This window comes from Schistocerca serialis, chromosome 11 (genome assembly GCF_023864345.2).
Source record: "Schistocerca serialis cubense isolate TAMUIC-IGC-003099 chromosome 11, iqSchSeri2.2, whole genome shotgun sequence".
NCBI classification, from domain to species: domain Eukaryota; kingdom Metazoa; phylum Arthropoda; class Insecta; order Orthoptera; family Acrididae; genus Schistocerca; species Schistocerca serialis.
The window spans coordinates 12,453,315-12,465,245 of NC_064648.1; the positions used below are offsets into that span (position 1 = coordinate 12,453,315).

General features: G+C 48.5%; 1 protein-coding gene across 2 annotated transcripts; it reads left to right on the plus strand.

Moving 5' to 3' along the window:
• Positions 1-1,658: 1,658 nt before the first annotated feature.
• Positions 1,659-8,343, plus strand: LOC126427073 (uncharacterized). 2 transcript variants are annotated; one of them, XR_007576520.1, is made up of 2 exons: positions 1,659-2,143; positions 8,131-8,343. XR_007576520.1 is itself a non-coding variant. In XM_050089248.1 (2 exons), the coding sequence occupies exons 1-2, from the start codon at positions 1,819-1,821 to the stop codon at positions 7,910-7,912; spliced, it is 1,098 nt and encodes a 365-aa protein (XP_049945205.1). In that variant the 5' UTR covers positions 1,659-1,818; the 3' UTR covers positions 7,913-8,046. The 2 variants fall into 2 exon arrangements, 1 of the variants encoding a protein (XP_049945205.1); XM_050089248.1 differs by lacking the exon at positions 8,131-8,343 and adding an exon at positions 7,140-8,046.
• Positions 8,344-11,931: the final 3,588 nt, after the last annotated feature.

Genomic DNA, 11,931 nt, shown 5'->3' on the forward strand with positions numbered 1-11,931 from the left:
ACACATTTTACCGACGTTATTCTCACAGCTGCGGAACGTTCAATACCACGCACCTCCGAATTGCCCCGGCGCCCTCCAGTCCCTTGGTGGAACGAGGCATGCCGTGACGCAATACGTGAGCGGCGACGTGCTCTTCGCATTTTCCGTCACCATCCAACTTTGTCCAACTGTATCCGATATAAGCAGCTCCGTACGCGATGCCGTCGCGTCATCCGCGATAGCAAGAAGGCAAGCTGGAAATTCTTTACTAGCTCATTTAACAACTTCACTCCCTCCTCGGAAGTTTGGAGTCGGCTTCGACGGTTCTCAGGCGCGCCTAGTTTCTCCCCGGTCTCTGGGCTCACTGTCGCGCATGATACCTTAGTGGACCCCGTCGCAATTTCTAACTCATTGGGTCAGCACTTTGCTGAGATTTCGAGCTCTTCAAATTACCCGCCAGCGTTTCTCCCGAAGAAACGTGCAGCGGAAGTGCGACATCTTGCTTTCTCCTCTCAAAATCGCGAAAGCTATAATACTGTTTTCTCCATGCGCGAACCCCAACATGCCCTCTCTTCTTCTCGCTCCTCCGCCCCAGGATCGGATGGTATCCATGTCCAAATGTTGCTGCATTTATCAACCCATAGCCTGCGTTACCTCCTTCGCCTTTATAATCGAATTTGGACCGACAGTACCTTTCCCAGGCGATGGCGGGAAGCTATTGTCGTTCCCGTTCCGAAACCTGGAAAGGACAAACATCTCCCCTCTAGCTATCGCCCCATTTCTCTCACGAGTAGTGTCTGTAAGGTTTTGGAGCGTATGGTGAATTACCGTTTAGCTTGGTGGCTGGAGTCCCGCAGTCTTTTAACACCAGCCCAATGCGGATTCCGAAAGCATCGTTCTGCTGTTGACCATCTTGTTGCTCTCTCCACTTATATCATGAACAATTTTCTCCGGAAACGCCAAACGGTAGCAATATTTTTTGATCTGGAGAGAGCGTACGATACCTGTTGGAGGACAGGCATCCTCCGCACACTGTTCTCTTGGGGCTTTAGAGGCCGGCTGCCCCTTTTTCTTCGCGAATTTATGGCAGAGCGCACATTTAGGGTGCGGGTGAACACTACTCTCTCCCGTACTTTCTCCCAAGAAAACAGGGTACCCCAGGGCTCCGTGCTGAGTGTCGTACTGTTTGCCATCGCCATTAATCCAATTATGGATTGTCTCCTACCTGATGTCTCGGGCTCCCTCTTTGTGGACGATTTTGCGATCTACTACAGCTCTCAACGGACCAGCCTTCTTGAAAGACGTCTTCAAGGATGTCTCGATCGCCTCCACTCGTGGAGCCTCGAAACCGGCTTCCGTTTCTCACCCAGTAAGACCGTTTGTGTTAATTTTTGGCGACGTAAGGAGTTTCTTCCGCCCTCCTTACATCTAGGTCCTGTCAACCTTCCGTTTTCCGACGTCGCTAAATTCTTGGGTCTTACGTTTGACAGAAAACTGTGCTGGTCCTCCCACGTTTCCTATCTTTCGGCTCGCTGTCTGCGTTCCCTTAACACCCTCCGTGTCCTGAATGGTACCTCTTGGGGAGCGGACCGAGTGGTCCTTCTCCGCCTCTATCGCGCCTTAGTGCGCTCGAAATTGGACTATGGAAGCATAGTCTACTCCTCTGTTCGGCCGTCTATTCTTCGGCGTCTCGACTCTATCCACCACCGTGGATTACGTTTAGTGTCTGGAGCTTTTTACACCAGCCCTGTGGAAAGCCTTTATGCTGAGACTGCTGAACCTCCGCTGTCCAATCGGCGGGCAGTCCTTCTGAGTCGTTATGCTAGCCATCTGTCTTCCATGCCTGCTAATCCAGCCCATAACCTTTTTTTCGACGCCTCCTTTGATGTCGGGTATGCCGGCCGCTCCTCCTCCCTACTACCCCCGGGAGTCCGCTTCCGTCAACTGCTCCATTCTCTTTCCTTCCGCTTTCCTAAAACCTTCTTGACAACTTGGGGTACAGCACCGCCTTGGCACCGTCCCCGGATCGACTTGCTCAGAGACCTATGTGAATTTCCCAAGGATGGTACCCCTACACTTGTTTACCGTCGGGCATTTGCTGCTCTATGTGCACAAATGACGGAAGCCACATTTATTTACACCGATGGCTCGAAAACATCGTTAGGTGTCCCCCCAGGGGATCCACAACTCTTTTGTGGATACGTGCGTAGCGAGCACGGGGCCCCGAGCTAATGTGGCCTTCCTTCCTTTCCGGGCTGCATACCTTCCCTTTCCGCATCCTTCCCCATCCCCTGTCTTCACCCCCCCCCCCTCACCTCTGGCTCTTTCCTTCACTTTCTCCCCCTCTGGGAGTATGGTTTGCGCCTACGTCCGGAGACGGACGCTTGTAAATGTACCGCATTCTTCTTCTTACTTGCTTGTATGTCTTCTTCCTTCCTTTGTCCTTCTCCTTTCCTTACCTCTTCTCTTTACCCTTTTCTCCGCTGCGGCGTTTGAGACCCCCTCTTCTTTCCTTTCCCTTTCTCTTTCTTCCTCCCTGTGCGTGTCTGAAGGCCGACCCACGCACTTCCATGCGTAGCCGGTGACGGGGTAACGCGTAATTCCCCGCCCCGGGTAGACAGGTAGGACACGTACGTACCCCCTGGTAAAGGCCAGGCCCAGGGAGGGGTGATTACCCGAGCTGATACCTTCCGAAAGTGCCGATTGGTCCCTCCGTCCGTTTGTCGGGAGGTGTGACCTGAGGTGTGAACAATCACCTAAGGCGGGTGTGCCCTCGGTGAGGGCCCCCACAAGGGAGGAGCGCGCCATCGGAGACGCCGGTAATCATGGGGGATTCTTCCGCAATGGTTTCCTCACCTTCCACTATGTCTGCTCACAAACGTAAGTTCACTGAGTCTCAGCCACAGACGGTTCTTCCATCGTTGCCATAGTTCCTTGTTGTGTCTCGGTCTGACGACGGTCACGACTTTTCCACGGTCAACCCTTTCATTATTCAGAAAGGTGTCGACGCAATTGCGGGTCCTGTAAAGTCTTGTTCCAGACTACGGAATGGCACCCTGTTGTTGGAAACACACAGTGCCCTCCAGGCTCAAAAATTGCTGCGTACTTCTCTGCTCCACACCTTCCCTGTCCGGGTGGAACCGCACCGTACCTTAAATTCCTCGCGTGGAGTCGTTTATACACGCTCCCTCGATGGATTGTCTGACGAAGAAATTCAGCACTACCTGTCTGACCAGGGCGTCACCGCTGTTCATCGGGTTATGAAAAGGGTTGACTCGAACATCATTCCAACCCGCACTGTCTTCTTGACATTTGACAAAGTTCAACTCCCATCAAAAAATCAAAGCAGGCTATGAGATAATTTCCGTTCGCCCTTATGTCCCGAACCCTACGCGTTGCTATCGATGTCAGCGGTTCAATCACACCAGCCAGTCCTGTTCCAATCCGGCCAAATGTGTTACGTGTGGCCGGGATGCCCATGAGGGTGCTTGTCCACCTCCATCCCCTCGCTGCATCAACTGTATGGGAGACCACGCTGCTTCCTCTCGAGATTGCCCTGTTTTTAAGGACGAAAAGCTGATCCAGGAAATAAGAGTGAAGGAAAAGGTGTCGACCTTTGCTGCTCGAAAGTTACTCGCCAGTCGACAGCCCACCGTGCCTCAGAAAGGAAAATACAGCGCTGTCCTTGCTTCTCCTCGGCCAACAAAGGAGGCGGCCACGCAGACTTGCGATCTCACATTTAGTACCACGGTCGTCAGATCGGCCAGCGCAAAGATCGCCCGTTCAACCTCACCTCTTTCGCCTGCCCACTCTATGGCTCACCCTTCGTCGGGTTCTGCTAAATCTCGAGCCCAAAAGTCAGACGCCAAGTCTTCCAAAAAAGAGCATTCTCGTGAAGAGTTTTTACGTACTGCAACTTCACAACCATCGGTTCCTCCTTCATCTAAACATACCTCCAAGAAGGCTACGAAGAAACACAGTTCCTCTCCTTCTCCGCCAAGGCGTGTCCCATCTACAGCACCACCTGGCGGAAATCGCCCTCGGCCATCTTCTGTGTCGCCGAGGCGCACTGTTGGTGGCCGGTCAACTGGCCGATCGTTGGTGGCAGGAGCTGCTCCTGACCAACCTATGGATCAGGATCTTCTGCCTTCGACTGAATGCCATTCCATCCTGTCGGTCGCAAGCTCTGAGCAGTCGTTGAGTTGACAGCACCCTTGGTGACGTTCCTCCATTTTCTGTTCACCCTATGTCCATTATCCACTGGAATATCCGCGGCATTCGCGCCAATCGGGAGGAATTGTCGATCCTCTTACGATCCTACTCGCCGGTCATCTTCTGTCTTCAGGAAACAAAGCTGCGTCCCCATGACCGCTTTGTTCTCCCTCATTTTCAGTCCGTCCGATATGACCTCCCCTCTGTTGAAGGCACTCCAGCCCATGGAGGACTCATGATTCTGCTCCATGATACTCTCCATTATCACCCAATCCCCTTAAACACTTCGTTCCAAGCTGTCGCCGTCCGTCTTTCCCTTTCTGGATACACGTTCTCTCTTTGTACAGTATACATTCCATCGTCTACACCAATGGCACGAGCTGATCTCCTTCATCTTCTTGATCAGCTTCCACCCCCCTATTTGCTGGTTGGGGACTTCAATGCCCACCACCCGCTTTGGGGATCTCCACATCCTTGTCCACGTGGCTCACTATTGCTAGACGTCTTCCACCAAGCGGATCTAGTCTGCCTCAACACTGGGGTCCCTACATTTTTGTCTGCCTCCACGGCAAATTTATCCCATTTGGACCTTGCGGTCGGTACTGTTCCGCTAGCTCGGCGCTTCGAATGGCTCGCCCTTGATGATACACACTCGAGTGACCACTTTCCATGTGTTCTTCGACTGCAGCCTCAACTGCCATATATGCGCTCGCGACGCTGGAAGTTTGCCCAAGCCGATTGGACACTTTTTTCGTCTCTAGCGACATTCGATGACCGTCGCTTTCCCAGCGTCGACGATGAGGTCACACATTTTACCGACGTTATTCTCACAGCTGCGGAACGTTCAATACCACGCACCTCCGAATTGCCCCGGCGCCCCCCAGTTCCTTGGTGGAACGAGGCATGCCGTGACGCAATACGTGAGCGGCGACGTGCTCTTCGCATTTTCCGTCACCATCCAACTTTGTCCAACTGTATCCGATATAAGCAGCTCCGTGCGCGATGCCGTCGCGTCATCCGCGATAGCAAGAAGGCCAGCTGGAAATTCTTTACTAGCTCATTTAACAACTTCACTCCCTCCTCGGAAGTTTGGAGTCGGCTTCGACGGTTCTCAGGCGCGCCTAGTTTCTCCCCGGTCTCTGGGCTCACTGTCGCGCATGCTACCTTAGTGGACCCCGTCGCAATTTCTAACTCATTGGGTCAGCACTTTGCTGAGATTTCGAGCTCTTCAAATTACCCGCCAGCGTTTCTCCCGAAGAAACGTGCAGCGGAAGTGCGACATCTTGCTTTCTCCTCTCAAAATCACGAAAGCTACAATACTGTTTTCTCCATGCGCGAACTCCAACATGCACTCTCTTCTTCTCGCTCCTCCGCCCCAGGACCGGATGGTATCCATGTCCAAATGTTGCTGCATTTATCAACCCATAGCCTGCGTTACCTCCTTCGCCTTTATAATCGAATTTGGACCGACAGTACCTTTCCCAGGCGATGGCGGGAAGCTATTGTCGTTCCCGTTCCGAAACCTGGAAAGGACAAACATCTCCCCTCTAGCTATCGCCCCATTTCTCTCACGAGTAGTGTCTGTAAGGTTTTGGAGCGTATGGTGAATTACCGTTTAGCTTGGTGGCTGGAGTCCCGCAGTCTTTTAACACCAGCCCAATGCGGATTCCGAAAGCATCGTTCTGCTGTTGACCATCTTGTTGCTCTCTCCACTTATATCATGAACAATTTTCTCCGGAAACGCCAAACGGTAGCAATATTTTTTGATCTGGAGAGAGCGTACGATACCTGTTGGAGGACAGGCATCCTCCGCACACTGTTCTCTTGGGGCTTTCGAGGCCGGCTGCCCCTTTTTCTTCGCGAATTTATGGCAGAGCGCACATTTAGGGTGCGGGTAAACACCACTCTCTCCCGTACTTTCTCCCAAGAAAACGGGGTACCCCAGGGCTCCGTGCTGAGTGTTGTACTGTTTGCCATCGCCATTAATCCAATTATGGATTGTCTCCTTCCTGATGTCTCGGGCTCCCTCTTTGTGGACGATTTTGCGATCTACTACAGCTCTCAACGGACCAGCCTTCTTGAAAGACGTCTTCAAGGGTGTCTCGATCGCCTCCACTCGTGGAGCATCGAAACCGGCTTCCGTTTCTCACCCAGTAAGACCGTTTGTGTTAATTTTTGGCGACGTAAGGAGTTTCTTCCGCCCTCCTTACATCTAGGTCCTGTCAACCTTCCGTTTTCCGACGTCGCTAAATTCTTGGGTCTTATGTTTGACAGAAAACTGTGCTGGTCCTCCCACGTTTCCTATCTTTCGGCTCGCTGTCTGCGTTCCCTTAACACCCTTCGTGTCCTGAATGGTACCTCTTGGGGAGCGGACCGGGTGGTCCTTCTCCGCCTCTATCGCGCCTTAGTGCGCTCGAAATTGGATTATGGAAGCATAGTCTACTCCTCTGCTCGGCCGTCTATTCTTCGGCGTCTCGACTCTATCCACCACCGTGGATTACGTTTAGTGTCTGGAGCTTTTTACACCAGCCCTGTGGAAAGCCTTTATGCTGAGACTGCTGAACCTCCGCTGTCCAATCGGCGGGCAGTCCTTCTGAGTCGTTATGCTAGCCATCTGTCTTCCATGCCTGCTAATCCAGCCTATAACCTTTTTTTCGACGAGTCCTTTGATGTCGGGTATGCAGGCCGCTCCTCCTCCCTACTACCCCCGGGAGTCCGCTTCCGTCAACTGCTCCATTCTCTTTCCTTCCGCTTTCCTAAAACCTTCTTGACAACTTGGGGTACAGCACCGCCTTGGCACCGTCCCCGGATCGACTTGCTCAGAGACCTATGTGAATTTCCCAAGGATGGTACCCCTACACTTGTTTACCGTCGGGCAATTGCTGCTCTATGTGCACAAATGACGGAAGCCACATTTATTTACACCGATGGCTCGAAAACATCGTTAGGTGTAGGGAGTGCCTATATTGTTGGCGACACCCCAAATCACTTTCGGCTTCCCGACCAGTGTTCGGTTTATACTGCGGAGCTTTACGCTGTTCTCCAGGCTGTCCACTACATCCGCCGCCATCAGCGGATACAGTACGTAATCTGCTCAGATTCTCTCAGCTCTCTCCTCAGTCTCCAAGCTCTTTACCCTGTGCACCCTCTGGTCCACCGGATTCAGGACTGTCTGCGCTTGCTCCACCTGGGGGGCGTCTCAGTGGCGTTCCTCTGGCTCCCGGGACACGCTGGTATCTGTGGAAATGAGGCGGCCGATATAGCAGCCAAGGCTGCAGTCTCTCTTCCTCGGCCAGCTCTTCAGTCACTTCCGTTTACCGATCTACGGAGCGGTTTATGTCGCCAAGTTACTCATTTATGGCATGCGCATTGGTCAACACTTCCCCACAATAAATTGCGGGAAGTGAAAGCCGTTCCTTGCGCTTGGACCTCTTCCTCCCGAACGCGTCGTCGGGAGGAGGTAATTTTAGCCCGACTCCGGATAGGGCACTGTCTTTTCAGTCATCGACATCTTTTAAGCGGTGATCCTCCCCCACTCTGTCCCCACTGCTCTCAGCTGTGGACGGTCAGACACCTTTTAATTGAATGCCCCTATTTTAATCCGTTACGCTCCCGTCTACAGCTATCGCCTGATCTATCGTCGATTTTAGCAGATGACACGCGCTCAGCTGACCGCGTTCTACAGTTTATTAGAGACAGTGAAATGACGTCAGTCATTTGAAGCCTTTTTTTTGGGGGACAACCAACCCCTTTCTATAGTGGACTTTTAAGCATTCCTTCTGCCTTTAGTTTCTCAAATTTTCTGACTTTGTTTCCATTGCTGCTGATTTTAAATTTGGTTTTTTTCCTGTTTTCTACGTCACGGGCTGGGCGCTAATGACCATAGAAGTTTTGCGCCCTAAAACCACAAAAAAAAAAAAAAAAAAAAAAAATCGTTAGGTGTAGGGAGTGCCTATATTGTTGGCGACACCCCAAATCACTTTCGGCTTCCCGACCAGTGTTCGGTTTATACTGCGGAGCTTTACGCTGTTCTCCAGGCTGTCCACTACATCCGCCGCCATCAGCGGATACAGTACGTAATCTGCTCAGATTCTCTCAGCTCTCTCCTAAGTCTCCAAGCTCTTTACCCTGTGCACCCTCTGGTCCACCGGATTCAGGACTGTCTGCGCTTGCTCCACCTGGGGGGCGTCTCAGTGGCGTTCCTCTGGCTCCCGGGACACGCTGGTATCTGTGGAAATGAGGCGGCCGATATAGCGGCCAAGGCTGCAGTCTCTCTTCCTCGGCCAGCTCTTCAGTCTCTTCCGTTTACCGATCTACGGAGCGGTTTATGTCGCCAAGTTACTCTTTTATGGCATGCGCATTGGTCAACACTTCCCCACAATAAATTGCGGGAAGTGAAAGCCCTTCCTTGCGCTTGGACCTCTTCCTCCCGAACGCGTCGTCGGGAGGAGGTAATTTTAGCTCGACTCCGGATAGGGCACTGCCTTTTTAGTCATCGACATCTTTTAAGCGGTGATCCTCCCCCACTCTGTCCCCACTGCTCTCAGCTGTGGACGGTCAGACACCTTTTAATTGAATGCCCCTATTTTAATCCGTTACGCTCCCGTCTACAGCTATCGCCTGATCTATCGTCGATTTTAGCAGATGACACGCGCTCAGCTGACCGTGTCTTACAGTTTATTAGTGACAGTGAAATGACGTCAGTCGTTTGAAGTTTTTTTTTGGGGACAACCAACCCATTTCTATAGTGGACTTTTAAGCATTCCTTCTGCCTTTAGTTTCTCAGATTTTCTGACTTTGTTTCCATTGCTGCTGATTTTAAATTTCGTTTTTTTCCGGTTTTCTACGTCACGGGCTGGGCGCTAATGACCATAGAAGTTTTGCGCCCTAAAACCACAAACAAAAAAAAAAAAAAAAAATTCGTCCTCCTCTCTCTCCGTCGCTGGGATTGCTATCGTCGTTGACCGTCCCACGGATGTATATCGATGGGCTACGCTGCTCTCCGTGCTCTACGAGACGCCGATGATGGAAGTGCGTCGTTCAGTGGCACGTTAGTCTGGGTGCTTAATGTTTGATCTTCAAATGCATACTCTTAAAGTGGCACTCCTTAGTTTGCCTTGTTCAGTTACATTGGGGTTTATTTTGTCTTGCGGTGCTTCCGCTTTCCGTTAACGAAGGTTAAGCTCGTTTCGGCACTCCGTACGACGCTTGGCACCTCAGCAGGCGGGTCGGAGCACCACCACCTAAAGAGAAGGCCGCGGCGCGCTCTTGTGACGTCACGCAAAGCGGGCCAGGGTTGGCTTGGCGCTGCGCGTAAGGATTCGAGGCGCACGGCCTGCAAATCTTTGTCAAACGGTTTTACAGAACCTGTTCGGTAAAAAATAATTAATTTCTGAAATACTTCTAGCTTTATATGGCAGCTTCATGATGAAGTGCCAATCATTTCGATAATGGTCATAACTATTGTGGTATTTCACAGATGAGTATCAAATTTGAGAATGTTGCCATCAAAAATAGGGGGCGCTATGAATTTGTGTTTGATCCATATTATACATTCTATTGCTGTGTGTGAAATACAGATGAGGTTTGGAAATTTTCGTAAAACTTTGAATCAATATCTGCTTCCAATCTCGAAAAAATTGAGCATCTGCAGCAACTTTACTTCCGATCGCAACGCGCGGGAATGAAATATTCATAACGCCTCTCATATCTCGCAAACCGCTGGAGATAACGAAACGAGATCTTGGCAAATGATACCACGCAAAGAGGAGAGTACTTTGCCGTACGGTTAAAATACGTAACTTTATCAATCGTGATATAGCAGAAGCTATAGTTTATAATTCTTTTTACCGGTAACGTAATTGCTTAAGACTTATCAATAGCCAGTGAAAACGTACGAGTGCGGGATGTAAATAATATTGCGATATACATGATAAAACAAGGTACATTTGTGAAAAATGCACTGTGATTTTCTGGACCAGACGACTATTATTTACACTCACTTGAAAAATTCTGCACTAATACAGTGTATAATATTAAATTCCTCTACCTTCAGTATCCTAAATAAATATTCTGTAACTGTTTATAGAGCGCCCTCAGGAAAGCTGAGTACATTCCCCAAGCAAACAATCACTTTTAACTCACCTTTCCTCAAAAAGAAAAACAATTATGCGTTGTTATTGTAATGTAAATTTTCTTTCCTGTAAAAATATGGCAGATTTTGAGCATGTAAGGAGCCGCGGGCAGGTGTTGACTTTCTCACAAAAGTTGCAAAGAACTTTACAAGCCTGATTGACAATAATCTGCAGATAAAAGAATTAGCAACATATGTTTAAGTGAAATTTTAGATGTATTCCTGACCATAATGGTCAGCTGTTCAAAATGTATGCTGTAAGCCCTGCAAACAACAGTAGTTTTATCAACAGGACCTTTATATAAGTCAACAGTGAAAATCTACAAACCTACAGCAGACATTTGCAGCAGTTGGAATGAGACAATGTGTCACGCTAAAAATGTCAATAATAAATTAACCTACTTCTAGATTAATTTGTTCCATTGTTTGAAGCTGTATTTTGTAATAGAATTTCATTAAGTGTCTACCTATGTGACGGCAGGAGACAGTGACTCATTAAGGGAATCAAGCTATACTGTATTTAAAAAAGGGGGGGGGGGGAAATGCTGTATACAATACTAAGAATTGTATTAAACTCCAGAACAAGGGATACTACAATTCACATTTGCACTTTAGTAACTCCAGGGATAGATCAGAAATCACTGCTGGTGACTACAGCAAGTTAAATTCTTTGTAATATGTAGACAGATTAATGTAACATGAGAACGGTAGTACTCAGCATGCTTAAAATAATGTAATTATTAATAGTTTATGTTAATGTAGGATTATAAAACACTAGAAGTAATGAACTATAATTTATTTAAGTCAGTCATATGTACATCTACTTCCTGAAGATGCTGTTACAAAATCCAGGGCACAACATGGTTCCATTACAGAAATAGATCACGATTTCCATCTTAAAAGGCAGCAAGCCTTTTCTACTTTCAGCATGATTGATTAGTTGTACACATTTGATATATTGTATTTTGTGAAAAATGACAGTTGCAAAAAAACATGTCAGATGCATATAACAGGTTACATTACCAGTCTTACTGTCTATAAAATTTAATAATTGTGACTAACAATGACTTATGTTGCTGACAAAAGTATTAACTCAGACAGATTAAGAGAGCAACAAACATTTGTTGGAATGTATGTACCATGATACAAAGGTGTACTGGGATGAGGCCCTGCTGAAGGACATTCAACGAAGTGAAAATGTAGCTAGTCGTTGGAAACTAATAAGTAATGGTAATACTGAGTACGACAACATATCAGACCAACCTCACATTAGTTTAATACCTGATCCACAACTGAAAGAACTCTTTTATATTGTTACTGCACAGCTATGCAACATTTGTTGAAAACCCTGCCATAAGCTAGAAGTAGGCCAATTTCCTTGTAATGAACTTAAGTGTAAACAAAAAAAAGGACAACATAAATCAAAACTGTAACAATTTTACACTGATTCCAAATTAAACTGAATGGTGTAGGATATAATGTCCTACACATTCAAATAAAATGCAGCAGCATGACACTCCTTAATGTTTGTAAGGATACTCTCCCTCTATATAGGTGGGAAGAACTTTTCGTTAATTACTATATAAACACCACCTTTCACATTATTC